Genomic DNA, 15014 nt, shown 5'->3' on the forward strand with positions numbered 1-15014 from the left:
TACAAGGACCTGGCTCCATATTCATAAAGAACATGCATTGATAAAACAGGCAGTGGTGGAAAGTAACTAACTACACATTTAAGGTACTTGTAGTTTTTAGTATTTTATGTTGCTTCATACTTCTACTCCGCAACATTTCAGAGGGAAGTTACTTTTTAGATCAATATTTTACATTAAAAAAAAACGTATAACAATCTTATAGAATACACCACATTGTTAAAGAATAAACCAGTGGTCCCTTATCTCTTTGGCCTGTGTGTGTAGTTGGGGGCCCGTTGCCACATTTCAGATGTCTGAGTTGTTAGCACTTCCACTAAAGACGCATTTCTCCTCTTAACTTCTCCCATGGTGTTCTTTAAAAAACAAATACAAAAAAACAGTTCAAATGATCCAACATTTTACCCCAAAAAACAAAGATTTGAGAAAAGCCACACACAAAAAAAGAAAAAAACAAATTTGTCTTCTTCTTTTTTCGACCCCATTGATCATCTCACGACTCCTCCAATTTATCTCATGACCCCAGGTGGAAACCACTGGACTAAACTACTGAACATGAAAGTAGGCCTGGTACAACAGTAAAATGCAGCTTACACACTGATGCATCAGTGCTAACAATCAAATAATGTCTTATATAATAATTTATCAGTCACAGAAACTATTTGTATGCAGAACCTTTGATACTTTTGCTGACACATACTTTGGCTTAAGTAAGTTTGGCTTTAACTGATCAAAGATGTGTTTCTGCTAGCTAAGCAGGTAAAAAGTGTCATCTCTGGATTTAGAGTAATGAAACCTATGGGTCACTTCTTGCCTTCATAAATTAAAACACAAACTCTTGGCATCAAACTGAAGCAAACAGTGATAGTGTCCTCCCCGAGACCCAAGGTGACAGACAGATATCAGCCTCGGATAACACCGACAGAGTGAGGTAAAGGAGAGGGGCGAACGATACGTAAGAAAAGGAGGGAAGGACAGGGTGTTGGTGTCGATTGCTCTTTTTTTCCTTCACATTAAGCGTCCTTGGCACAGGTGTAATGATACTGCTCTTACTCTTTGTCTATTTTAGTCTTGCATTTACCTTAGATCTACACACAGCCTGCCTGCTGCTGGCAGGTACGTGAGATGTTTGTTCTCAACATGATCCTCAGCTAAACCTAATCTCCCCACTAGACCTTTCCCCCTTACCTTTTCACTCTAACCTGGCATAATAATCTATCCCCTCAAGCGAAATGTAGCACTAAACTTCCAGACCAAACCACCAAACCGCTGAAACCACAACGAAGCTCTTGCAGTTAAAAGATTCATTATGCTTAGAAGCGCCCTTATTCAGTCATTTCCAGCGTATGTGAAGAGGCTGGTTCCTCAGGGACGATAAGGCAGTTTGATGCTTTGATCACTCCCTTTCAGAGGAAACATCGCTGACACAAACACCCTCACATTTTGCTGTTCATGTTGTTGTTTATTGGGATCAGAGAAATTCTCACAGAGGAACTCCAGCATCGAGATTAAGGACCTTCTATTCTAATCTGTTGTACAATTTTTTAACGAGTTTACCACATATTAAAAACAAGGACAATGACAAATGTGTAGCAGGTGTGTCCTCGTAGAACCTCTGCATCACGGCTCTGCCAAAAACTACAAACTGACCTCCCTTAAATCTTTGACGAGACATAAAAATGGCAGACAAAAATATAACATAAGACAAAATTGAACCTTATTATACCATTTACCATTATACCAGGAGGAGGGGGGGGGGCATTAAACCCTGAGGGAGGACAGCATTACTTTGTAGCAACAGAGGTCTGAAGGAACCATGGCTTATTTTTTGAACAGTTTAGAAGAAAATTCTTGTTTTTACTTTATTGAAATATTTGTCATTAATTTCTTGCACGTTATAAATGATCCCAATGTGTAGGCCCAAAGTATGACAAAAAGCCCTTTATATTATAATGTTTTCTTACTACAAATCAACATAATTTGCAGGTTTATTTTACAGATATTCCCCAGAATGAATAGGCATGTTAAGCTGAAAACCAAAGATGAAATGTAGTGTCATTTCTTGTCATGAAAAGCCATGGTCCTTTAAGCACATTGCAACAGGGTGAATCACTCTTCACAGTGCAGATAAAACAATGGAAACAACTCCCTCATTCACAGTTAAACAGAGGAAATCCTCAAGGGGCAGTGGTTACCGACAACAAACAAGTATACCAGCATAAACTAGAAATATGCTGCGAGCACAAATATTAAAATAGCTAGTCTTTGTTCATATCTTGATAAGTGTAATGATATGCTCTGTGCATGGATTTTACCAACTATTAATTTTGAGGAAAGAAGAGAATTCTTTGTGTTGGCATGTTGGTGCATTGTACCGGCACATCCACCAGAGGGGGAAAGACAGCCACAAACTACTGAGTTTCACTCCATGTCAAAACTCCTTTCTGCTTCATAGTGAATTTAACTTAGTAACAATAACAAAAATATCACAAGTAGCTTCTAATAGAGCCACATCACATAATTAAAAAATCACATCTGTGTGCGAGTCACATCACATTTCATCATTAAAAGTGCCTCGTCGTCTGCGCTGTGCTTCTCCCCCTGTTCACATGCAAAACAGCAGCCTGATGTTTTGCATCAGCTGCACATCAAAGTAAAATACAGACAGAAGAATGCATCCAGAAAGACACAGAGTGAGCCGCAAATGTTTTCTGATTATCAAATAAAAATCATTAAACATGGCACAAAGTAGGGTCATACAGCCATGTTATAAAATGAGACAGAGCAGTAGAAGTACACAATGATCAGAGAGGTGAGGTCTTGACTGATTGTTGGAAACATTTTGTCCATGCAGGCCCAGAGGTGTGCTTGTTTTGTCCACCTATGAGCAGGGCTGGGGTAGAGTCAGTGGATGCGAGGCACTGGATGCAGCAGAGTCATGTGCTCGGCGCCGTTGAAAGGCAGACGCTGAGTGCAGTAGTGGTGCACCACTTCTGGGATGCTGGGGAACACGCAGCTGCTCTGGTCCAGGGTGTAGCCGCTTTCTTTGGTCTGGGCAACAATGATATGAACGCAGCCTTGGCTCGTCCTGAGTCACACAGAGGAGAGGAAAGGCAAAAACAAGTATTAACCAATTATACACACAAACGTGTCATAAAAGCAGGACTTTTTTTTTTTTAATTAAACATGAATTATGGATCTTATTTTGCATTATACAAGTTTAATTTCCCTTACTGGTATGCATTATATTCATTAGTGTACACAGCCACAAGTTAAACGATAAAGCTAGCATTATTCTATCTTTGTCTAATATAATGAGAAGACCAAAATCAACAACTTGTTAGTCTGTCCATCGTTCCCAATAAAATTGCTCATGAATTTTTTATTTTAATTTTTATAAAAGGCTAAATACTTTCCTAAAAAAGCTGACACCTGTAGTTTTTTAGCAAACATTAGGAGTACATTTGCTAGGGACTATTTTTAGCTGCGGATTACACATTTGTGTTCTTGTGACAGCAGGACAATGTTTCTGGGATTTACTCAAAATACACTACACCTTAATTGTAATGATTTATTGTAACAGGTTAGCCAGTGTTTACGTGTGGCTTAGTGATGTGTGAAATGTATTGCTGGTTCTGGTCTTTTAAAGGCATTTATAATACAAAAAATATTGAATATTAACGGCCTGATCCCTTACAAAGTTATGCTAAAAATAACTAATAATGAAATAAACTATTTTTCACTGCTGTTTACAACTGGACTAAATCCAGTTTAATCCTTTCATAGTTCACATTATGTGATCAGTAAGTAACATTTCAGCCATAGAGATGCCCTTTCAGGTTACACTCACTTGAGGGCGATGGAGTACTTGCTGTTGTCCGACTCACTGTTCCTGACCAGAAAGCTGGCCTCTTTGCAGGACTGCAACTGAAACTCCGCCTCCTGACGAGTCACACAGCCATGGTACCAGCTGAGACAGAAGGTGGGAAAGAGGGAGATTACATTTCATCTGCTATTGATCAAGTCTAGAACCTCATTTCATACAAACCCCTTGGAAATGAGCAGGATTTTTATGTAACACACATTATGATATACATTTGAATTCATTTTAAAATGGTTTGAGTATTATAGTATTAAAGTTGCATGCATCTACAGGGAAAACCCAACACTGAGGTATAATGATGAATGATTTTGCACCACTCGCCCTCCTCACCTCTGTTTTTCCAGGGGCAGGGACCGGTCAACACAGCGGGCCTCAGTTTCAGGGTTGCTGCCAGAGGTGGTGGATGGCGACAGGGTCGGAGGAGAGGATCGCAGGATCTTCTGGGTCCAGCTTTTCTGCCTCAGATGCTGATGCTGCTGTTGTTGCGGCTGAGCTGGCGGATGTTGCGGCTGCCTGGTGAGTGTGGGGTGAGGCATCTCATCTTTGGTTTGGCGTTCAGAGCTGTCAAACTGTGCTGAGGGAAAAAGAGAGTCAAGAAAAGATATGAAGTCATGTAAAGAAACAGAGCTTGAACTGGGTGCCAAGCCTCCTGTAAAGAAGACAGCTGTTTGATGATTCATGCAAGATGTTATTCAATATACTATTGGTCTATGCAGCATATCAAATATAAATGTGAGAGCAGTCCTGAATTTTTTTCACAAATACACTTCATATTAATCTAAGGCAGAGAAGAGGCAGGGGGAGTATGAATTCAGCACTGTTTCACACTGTAGTCAGTGATGTATTCTTTAAAAAAAAAAGTTTTGCTATTTGAGGTATAAAGATTAGGAAAATATTAACAATTTAAAAGTGCAGGAAATCCAGGTGTGCACAGAAGCAAACATTTCCTTAATGCTCAGTTTGTTCTCAGATATGCGGTGTGACAAACGTCTGATGTACCTGACAGACTTCTAACAATATGCTCCTTCTTCCACTCCCAGGGCAGCTCGTACTCAGTGGGGGGACGAGGATCCAGCTCGGGACGTGTGACCGCCGTCTTGGCCCCCTCACCGCTTCCCTCATATGGGACGTCATATATCTGTAAGGGCACAGGCTGACCTTCCTCCCCCATTCCCTCACTCGCCTCCATCAGCCCACACATCTTCAGCAGGTCCTTGGACCCTCGACGTCTAATCTCTTGCAGGTAGAAAACAAGGGATTCAAGATTATGGACTGGGAAGGTGTCAAATTCAATATTATTTACAGGCTTCAATAACCATAACAGTATACACTTCTAATGAGGCACTCCTTATAAAGGGTTTAAACATTGTATCTAATGGCTTTATTAATGGTTAATAAATCATTTGCTAATGCTCAATAGATTAGTTTGTTGGGTTGGGTTGCCAGATTGTGACAAACCCATTTGCTGGTGTTTTTCCTTTTTTTGTGGCAATAATGCTGTTATGAATGTTGGTAATCCATTAATGAATGCTAAAGTTGTAAATCAATAGATTACGATTCATTATAGATTAATTGATCAATAACACATAGTAAATTATTTATTAACTATTATTAAAGCTATTAGGTAGGCCTTTTAAAGCCTTTATAAAAGGTGAATCTGCTAAGTAACTGATGTCAGCTGGCACATAGAGTGTGAATAATAACGCTGCCCTACTCTCATAGCCTTGCTTATTCAGTCACAGTGACATCAGACTCTTGCTTACTTCCTTAGTATGATTTAAGCCTCATAAATTGACTCTGTCACATCGTCACTTCCTCTGTAGACTTCTGTGAGGAGGCCTGGAAGTAACACATGCACGCACTGATTGAAGTTAAATCTACTAGATCGCACTGCAATAAAACATTTTCACATTCACATCAGGCTATTGTGTAACCCTTTTAGTTATAACAATGGAGTGATGGAATGAAAGGTCAGGAGAACATGTGATTGGATGAAGAACCACCCATCTTCCTAGATGCTGGGAAGTTTTGATAAATGGTCAGACAGGTCCAAATAGGGGGTTACACAGAGCTGCGTCCGAGAGGAGGCAGGGGCACTGAGGGACAACTTCCTTTTTAGAGAATAGTACCAGGAAACAGAGACAGGAAAGAGGAAGCAGGGGCAGGAAACTGCACCCATTGTCTGAACGCAGCACAGTTGCCATGGCAACCCCATGGGGTGCAGAGAGCACTAGGGGAGCAAGTTCATGTTCTCATTGCTCGGCCTGCAGAGACTGAACATGTGAATCCTGTCATTCACCAGGAGGCTAACACAGCTGTGTGGATTCAGTGATTTGGGGACTGATGAAATATCACAGCTCTTTCCTACCAGCTGACAGCTACAAGAGAAGGCAGTGTAAGCACATTGATGAAAGTCTCACCAGTAATCATCTGCTGGGCATCGTAAGGCTCCATGTAACCATCGTTCTCCCCGACCCTCTCTGCCTCCCTTTGCTCTCTGGTCTTTTGAGCATCAAAGGGATCTGCGTAATCCTCAAGGATGACCTGAATCACAAAACATAGGATTTGTTTTCAAGCATAATAAGATACTTAAAACTAAAAAACAACAATAAAAGTTTTCAGAATAGCACCAAATAATGTGGCTAAAAAGAAACAAGGATTCCCAAACAAGGGGTACTTCTGATTGTGCTAACAGCTACAACAGGTTGACTGCACAGGAAACTTTTACCACCTGCAGAAAAGAATCACTGTCTGGTATGAAAACATGTTGTAACCTCTTTATATACAGCTTATGGTTGTAACATGATCTACCTTTATATAATTAATAGTGTGAAATATCATCCAATTTAAATAGTTTTGTCTATAAAATGTCATAAAATTGTAAAAAAAAAAATCCCCATTTTGTGCCAAATGTCTTGTTTGTCTGAAAAGCAGTCCAAAAGCCAAATATATTCAATTTAATATAAAATATGAGAAATAGAAAAACATAAAATACTCACCTTTCAAAAGCCAGAACCGGTAAAAAGGTTTTTGTATTTTTGCAGTTAATCAATCATCAAAATAGTTGGAGATTAAATTTCGACTGACTAATCGATTACTTGGATCGGCTCTAGTTTAAAATCAGTAAGTAAATAAGTTTGACGGGTTAATGTCAGACAAAACACTAAGTGCAGTAAACTACAAGAAGGCTTCAGCTAAGAATACCTGACACCTCATCTTGTCTTCAGAGCCCACTCTCTCTCTTCACATTTATATCTCTCTGTTCACCACCTCTTTTCGGCTACACCAGTCATGCCTAACTGTCTTGTCATCTTATCAGTGCCATATCATTTCTTGTTTGTTTTACAAGCCACTGTCCAGGAGACTATGGCAGGCCGTAAAATGAAGTTGTCGGCAGATGCTTGACAGGCTGAGATTGAGTGAGTTGTTAACATGTTTAGTTTAGAGCGGTTTAGATGCAGACTACAACACAGATACATATTTCCTTATTCAAATAACAGCTTCACCTCCTGTAGAAATAACGTAATGTTCTTTATGAACAGGGAAAATAAGACATATAACACACAGTAACTCCACCAATCAAACTGAGTGGCTGCTGCAAACTTTGAGATCAAGAACAGGGATTTACTCCCTTTCTGAAATATAAAACTCACATTTTATTCTTGCTCTCTTTTATGGGTCTTTTTTTCTCACCGTCCCTCCGCTATCAATATCCCTGACTTCACTATCTTTCTCCCTTTTTTTTCAAAAGCCAAGCTGCAGGGGACTTGGGTTAGCGCCTAAGTGTCAAATAACACAATGCTTTTTATAACATGATAGCCTTCTTCACCAGGGGGCCTGAATCTAGTGAAAGAGAGGGGTGAGGCAGAGGAAGGGGAGGGGGGTGGGAGAGAAGAGGAATACTGAGGTACGGCCTCATGTCTGACCACAGCTTCCTGTTCGAGGCAAGGAAGGTGGGTGTAAAGGCGAGGGGTGGAGAGGAAGAGAAGGAGAGATAGAAAGACTGAGGAGTGGACACAATGGGTATCACGGAGACAAATGAGAGGGAGAAACTGAAACAATAATATCAATTTTCAGAGCTTGGACTGGATCCATTCTACTTCATTGTCAACAGTATTGATGACACCTTATTTTGTAGTGGAAGTACTTAGTTACCTTTCACCAGTGATGTTTGCTGATGTATTAACATGTAAGAAGCTCATTTTAACTATGCTACTATTTGGTAGAGTTATTTTTAACATTATCATATCATATAAACTAGGATTTCCATGTTACATCTTAATCTAATCTCATTAAATATACAGTAGCACAAAATGAAAATACTCAATATTGTCAAGTGCAGTACTTGAGAAAACTTTTTTTTACTTTCTAGGAAAACAAATAACCTAAATCACACAATTAACCCCACATCATTTATTTTTATAACGTCCCTTGTTACATCAATTAACTATGCCAAGTCTCTAAAAAATATTCACCAAAATTGTTACAAATTGATCCCCTCGGGCTGAGATTGCATTGGTTAGCCAACTCACCGTCTCTGTTTTGCACTGGACTGGTTTCTCTGCTTCAGGTACCACTTGATTGGTGATGGTGCCGCTGTTGAAGTTGGGGCTTTTGTCCAGTTTGTCCACTCGGATCAGCCGGCTGATGTAAGCGTTGGCAGATGGAGAGCTTTTCAGAGGTCTGTGCTGCTCTTCAAACACCGGCTCCGCTTTGGAGTTCTTGCGACTTTTCCCTGACAGGAGGTTGTCCCAAACTTTTCCATCTGTCGGGGAGCTTACACTGGTTTTACTCAACTCTATGGCGGAGTTCTTTCGATTTCTTCCGGGCAGGAGAGACCCAACTCCTCCACCTCCTCCGCCTGTGTTGTCACCAGAGGAGTTTTTGCGATGGCCCGTTTTGGAGCCTGTTGTTTTGGTACCAATGCCGGCCACCAGCCCTGCTTTATTGACTCTTGGTTGTGAGCCTGATTCGGAGGCTGAGCGGATCCTGTCGGTACCATTCTTCAGATTGATGGGGAACTCCTTGAACCACTTTGCCATTATTACTCAGATTGAAACAACCTCTCTGCCTGCCTCGACACCTTTTAGCGCCATGCACCACAGGGCCCCGGAGACGCACCTTTAGAAATCACAGTCTTTCTAACAAAAGACTTCCGTTGCTTTATTCTAGTAGGCCTATAGAGCATGTGTAGACTACAGAATCTTCACACCTCAGTTTAAATCATGTCATAAATGCTTTCAAAAGTCAATGGCTCTAGTCTTCAACCTCCAACTTTACAAAATATATTTTTTAAAGAAAAAAAAAAAAAAAAAGACCAACAGGTTAAATGCCTTTTTGGCAAAAGAAAAAAGAAAAGAAAAATACCACTAGGCTACTTTATCCCATTTGTGATGCACCTGTTGCTTCTTTTGCTCAGGGGAAAAGTTTATTCCCTTTGGATGAAAAGATGTCTTCGGTGTGGGATGACTCTAAAGAAGGCCAAATTCTTCTTGCTTCTGATTTGTGGTCCCATTCCCAGAGTGGCTTATCTGGTCTTTCACAACTTCCACTGTCGCAATGAGGCTCCTGACTGTGCCTGGAGTATAGAGGGGAGGGGGTTGTATGAAGTTAAGAGGGGGAGGCACGACCGGGTGGGCGGTGAAATTGGTGTGATTGTAAATACCATTGTAGAATAAGCATTTGGGGAGTTTAGTATTCTACTTTAGACTGACCTATGCCAAGGATTTTGACACCTTTATTAGCCTATTATTTTTGCTTCATAATTAATGCAACCCAAGTTTTTAACTGCAATATACAATATAATAATTATTTGTGAATCAAAATGGATATTGAGAAAAAAACAGTATATAGACCCCAAATGCTGGCCTTTCCATCAATTTTGATTATGCTCTGAGGCATGAATAACATGCTAACATAGGCCTACATCTGTGCACATATCTTACCTCCATTCATGCTAAAGATTTTTCAGATAACGTCTTAAATTGAACTTGACAGTTATGTTCATATTTTGATGATGGTTGTTAATTCAAGACTAATCAAAATGTCACTTAGATAATGGGCTTAATTGGCTGTCTAATCAATGTCCACCCCTTCTTTAATTGTACAGGGTATCGTTGGGAAATGGTCTGTTCTGAGCTGCTCCATAGATACCAGTGAAAGGTATGACACTAATACTATAAATTAAAACAAATACTGTGGACGACGGTGATACGGACAGTTTTTCAAAACATAATATTCTAATTTTATATATTATACAATACACTCTGGGTTTTAATCATTTTACTTAAAAATGTGTTTTATATTCATGAAGTATACTTTTCGACACCCCCATATTTGCCATGAGATGTAACCTTCCATCGTGCGCGATACTCCTGCTTGTCCCTCTTTGTCCGGTGGCGATAGAAGGCCATGATAATTATGGCAAAATTTGCGTTTTTGAATGAATTATAGTTGAATGGTGGATCAACAAGCATACACCGTGCGAGGACCGGTTTGCTGGCAATGACACACCAGAGAGTTTCAATTTAAAGGACAGCAGAGCAAGCAACGGAGAAAGGGTACAGTTTGCTTCCAAGACAGTCTGCAAGATGGCTAGCTATCTTCAGTGGCATGCTAACGTTAGCTAGCAAGCTAATGTTATCATAGTAAACAACAGTTTTCAAAAGATGATCGATTTCTTTATCTGATTAATGCTGTGATAAGTGGAATTAAGTGCACATTTTCACAAGTGATTGTAGAAAGATAAGTCACAGTTTCGGATTAATGTTCCAGTGTTGCCGCTACTGGGTGAAATCTCAACGCTGCTAGCTAACCACATTGAGTAACGTGGCTAGCTAGTTAGCCAAGGTAGTAACTAGCTTGCGTTAGCTAGCTGGTCGACTTCTTTGCTGCACATCTGTAAGTGATCATTTATATAGGGAGGGGGTGCTCTGTAACTTGCTTGTACTGGCAGTCAAGCCAGGTATCAAGCAACCAGTTTTAGTTAGTTGGAACTGGTTTGCAACAAGACGAACTTGTGCTAAATAACGTGAACCAGCTCAGTTTTACCTGACGTTTTATTTGGTGACCAAATCCCGGCGTGACAGACACCGTGGCGAAAGATTTGCAGCTGTAAAGGTGTTTGCAGACCTGGGCCGGCGTCCTAACATAATATACGTGTTAGCTACTGCTGTGATGATAACCAATAATACGTTATTGACATGACCTGAAGGCAGATTTTCCACCTACTCGGCTCATAGCCTTCAAGACGTCGTCATTTTTAACTTTTTTTTTCTTGCATATGAACGGTGATATGCCACTTCACCGACAGTCATATTAGCTAATGGCTGCCGAATCGGGGAGACTACTGGCGGGACAAGGAAAACGAAGCAAAGGTAGGAATTTATTTCACCCATCTCCCAATCAGATCGGAATCATCCATTACTGCGCTGCAATGGGCTGCACTGGTGCTGTTAGCAAATCCCTTCTCGCCTCCCCCATATGTAAACTTCACGACTGTCTCCGGTGGTGGCTGTTTCTCACAGAGTGGATCTGTGAACGGGGTTCATGTCTATCTTGCTGTAAATGTACCTTCAACTCCGTTTCCTCGTTCTCATGTCTTCGTCTTTTCCTGTCTCCCTCATTGACCTTACCTCTTCTGCCTCTGTTTGCGGCCTCTCTCCCTCTCGCCTGGGTCATTTGGTCTGCCTGGGTCATTTGCGATTCAAGGCTTCATAACCTTGGTGATGATAGCGCCTGGATGTTCAGCATCTTGTCCTCATGCCAGTCTATGTCCCATCATTGAATCCATCTCAACTGTTGGACTTGAAAAAGAGGACCTAGGTCTAAAGCTGCTCCACTCTGTCACTAAGGGGTATTGGCCAATCCAAATGTGATGGTGCGCTTGATTGGTGGTGGACCAATAACACGAGACACAAAGGCCAATTTTTGTTGTGGCTAATATTCTATTTCCCCCTTTCCACCCCTTCTCTCCATATTTCACTATTTCAGCTTCACAGATGAAGAGCCCAGAAAAGAAGAAGGCGAGGAAATCCACCAACCAGGTAATGGTTGTTTTTAGAAATCTGATTACTTTGCAACGTAAAAGAAACATTATCCCAGTATGTGACAAGTGGATGCTAAAAAAATGACATTATCTGGTCTTGTAAAAGCAATTTAAAAAAAACTAATAATTTTTTTTTCTTCTCATTTTTGATTTAGGCGGCAGGGTTCTCCCACCTCACTGAGTTTGCACCCCCACCTACCCCCATGGTGGACCACCTGGTTGCCTCCAACCCCTTCGACGATGACTTCGGCCCCCCATCCCGACCTAGTGGGACAGGTGGACCAGGTGGTGCTCCATTTCTACCCAGCCCAGGCGGAGGAGGTGGGTATGGAGGTGGAGGCAGAATGAGCGGAGGCATGGGCTTCATGGGAGGCCCAGGAGGACCAGGTGGTGGCCAACCTGGACGGAGGCCACCGTTTGGCCCTCCATCCAACGCTGGACCTCACCACCAGCTCGGCTTTGGAGGAATGCCTGGCTTTGGAGGTGGTGGTGGGGGTGGCAGTGGGGGAGGAGGAGGAGGAGGGGGAGGATTCCCCCCTGGTGGCCCTTCTCAGTTCAATATGCCACCAAACTTCAGTCCACCCATGCACCCCGGGCCAGGATTCAATCCCATGTTGTCTCCAGGGGCTATGGGAGGTCCCGGGGGAGGAGGGCCACCCCACCCTCGGTTTGGCATGCCTCCACAGCAGCAGCACGGACAGGGTGGACACCCATTCAGCAGCCCACCGTTACCTGGTGGTGGAGGCCCCAGAGGGCCCCCACACGGCCCCCTGCCTCCCATGGGAGGAGGCATGGGTCCTGGGATGAACATGATGGGTGGCATGGGTGGTGGCCCTGGAGGCAACATGGTGGGAGGGTTACCAGGTATGCCCCCTCAAGGACAGTTCCCTCCCTCACAGGATGGCCCCTACCCTGGCCCCAGTCCGCCAGGGCCAGGCAACGAGGATGGAAAAAACTTTGGTGGAGGAGGGGCTCCGTCTGGGCCTCAGCAGCAGCAGCAGCAGCAGCAGCAGCAACAGCTTAACCTAAATCCCAACGGCCCCCCTCCTAATAATACCACACCTGGGCCTCCTCCTAACTCTGGCCCACCACAGCCAGGAGGGGGCTTCCCTGGCCACCCTGACGTCCAGCAGACCAACGCCAATACACCTGGTCAGCCTCCCTCAGCACCGCCACAGCCTAACCCCAACTCTTCTCCTACTGGTCCCCTGAATGGATCAGGCCAGCCTCAGCATCCACCACCCAGTCAGCTACAAGCCCCCAGCAATGCAAACACCCCCAACTCTAACAACTCTACCCAGCAGCAGCAGCAGCAATCCACTCCACCTAACTCTGCCCCTGGCTCCACCCCGTACAACCAGCAGAACAACACTCCTGGTGCTGGTGGTCCCATGCCAAATGCGGCCCCCAATTCAGGTCAGAACAGCATGACCAACAACAACGGAAGCAACACTCCTGGCAGCAACCCCAATCCCCCCTCTAACTCCACTTCAACCCCAAACACTCAGTCTCCCCTGCCCACTGGCCCTGCTGCCCCGTCGACTGGGCCTGGAAAACTCTGTGGCCCCGGGATGGTCTTCCCTTGTGGCCTTTGTACGGCAGAGGTGCATGACGATCAGGACGCCATCCTGTGCGAGGCGTCGTGCCAACGCTGGTTCCACCGTGACTGCACAGGCCTGACAGAGCCTGCGTACGGGCTGCTGACTCGAGAGAGCGCTGCTGTTTGGGCCTGTGACTTCTGCATCAAGACCAAGGACATCCAAGCTGTGTTTGTGCGCCAGGGATTAGGCCAGCTGGTGGCAGCTAATGAGAGTTGAGAAGTGGATGAGAAAGGAGCAGTGTGGAGGTGCATCACATAAGGACAAATGGAGACATTCTTTGCTTTGATCTAATTGGTGACCTGTGTGTCATGTCAGCTACTTGTCCAACTTTCTCTTGACTATCCCTTTACTTGTTCACTACACAGAGAAACACCCTCATTGACATTCATGCTTATATATAGCACTTTGAGTGACTCTTGGTAAATGATTTTTCTTTCCCCCCCCCTAAAGGAGTCAGATCATGATGAATGTTAAACTATACAGTCCTTCAGACATCTAGCCTGCCAACCAGCAAAGCACTGACACCAACACACTACCTCACAAACGTTGTGACTGACTGGCATGGACACTCCCGCACTGACTGTGATTGACTCGCCACACTCATGCACCACATGGGTATGATGATATTTCAAACACACAAACCCACGTTAGGCGGAGAAAGTAATGTGGAAATATTCCCCTACTGTGTATTGACACAATGACTCGAAGCATCAGCATTATTCTCTGATTTTTGCGGCTTTAAAGTACAACAGACATAATATCAATTAAAATTGAAAAAGGTCATTGAAAGACTGCCTGAAAATCTTAAAAGGACTTGGTTGGGTTTCATTATTGAATTGATTGACAGCCTTTTTTTTTTGCCATCGAAATGCTTTATTCTAGCACTGCCCTATCACATTGTTGGCCTTTTTACCGCAAGCAAGTGAACGAAGATGGAAAATTATATCAGTATATTGCAGTGTAAATTCTCTAAAATCAAGTGTTTTTGTGAAACACATTATTGGAAGAAAAAAAAATTGGTAGTTCCTGCACATATGCTTACATACAGACTTGTACTTCTTGTATCTGTCGTTTTGTACCCTGTGCTGATTAATCCAAAGGAGGCCTCAGCCGAGATTTCATCCACACTTCACATAGAGGATTTTACCACGAAATAGTTGTAAATATTAGGACAAAACATTTGTCCAGAACTCCCATCAGTTGTGAACATGCCACCAAGTTGACCAATGAACAAACAATGAGTTGAACTTATGTGTTTTTGTTGTATACAGTATGACGTTTTGGTTTTTATACAGTATATTTGAGTCAACCATTTCTGTTTCTCTGCAGTACACATGGATTGTGAAATCAGTGCTTTTGGATGGTGTTGGCATAGCAAGTAGTAACATCATCATATCAGATGTGCATTGTCCTTTTTTTTTTTTTTTTTTTTTTTTTTTTTTTTTTTTTTTTTTTTTTTTAAAGAAAAGAAAACAAAGAGTGGGGG

At 42.7% G+C, this 15014-nt stretch overlaps 2 protein-coding genes across 3 annotated transcripts; one reads left to right on the forward strand and one right to left on the reverse strand.

The window, feature by feature from the left end:
• Window positions 1-1460: 1460 nt before the first annotated feature.
• LOC114568218 (SH2 domain-containing adapter protein E) lies at window positions 1461-9444 on the reverse strand. Its single transcript, XM_028597673.1, has 6 exons — window positions 8413-9444; window positions 6301-6424; window positions 4880-5116; window positions 4211-4454; window positions 3848-3967; window positions 1461-3085 (listed from the first exon to the last, which is right to left on the reverse strand). Exons 1-6 carry the CDS (start codon window positions 8920-8922, stop codon window positions 2902-2904), a joined length of 1419 nt encoding a protein of 472 aa, XP_028453474.1. The 5' UTR covers window positions 8923-9444; the 3' UTR covers window positions 1461-2901.
• Window positions 9445-10239: 795 nt separating this feature from the next.
• On the forward strand, window positions 10240-14970 carry pygo2 (pygopus homolog 2 (Drosophila)). 2 transcript variants are annotated; one of them, XM_028597106.1, is made up of 4 exons: window positions 10240-10440; window positions 11193-11256; window positions 11873-11925; window positions 12083-14970. In XM_028597106.1, the coding sequence occupies exons 2-4, from the start codon at window positions 11205-11207 to the stop codon at window positions 13742-13744; spliced, it is 1767 nt and encodes a 588-aa protein (XP_028452907.1). In that variant the 5' UTR covers window positions 10240-10440; window positions 11193-11204; the 3' UTR covers window positions 13745-14970. The 2 variants fall into 2 exon arrangements, with proteins under 2 accessions (XP_028452907.1, XP_028452908.1); XM_028597107.1 differs by lacking the exon at window positions 11193-11256.
• Window positions 14971-15014: the final 44 nt, after the last annotated feature.

This window comes from Perca flavescens, chromosome 14 (genome assembly GCF_004354835.1).
Source record: "Perca flavescens isolate YP-PL-M2 chromosome 14, PFLA_1.0, whole genome shotgun sequence".
Lineage (NCBI taxonomy): Eukaryota > Metazoa > Chordata > Actinopteri > Perciformes > Percidae > Perca > Perca flavescens.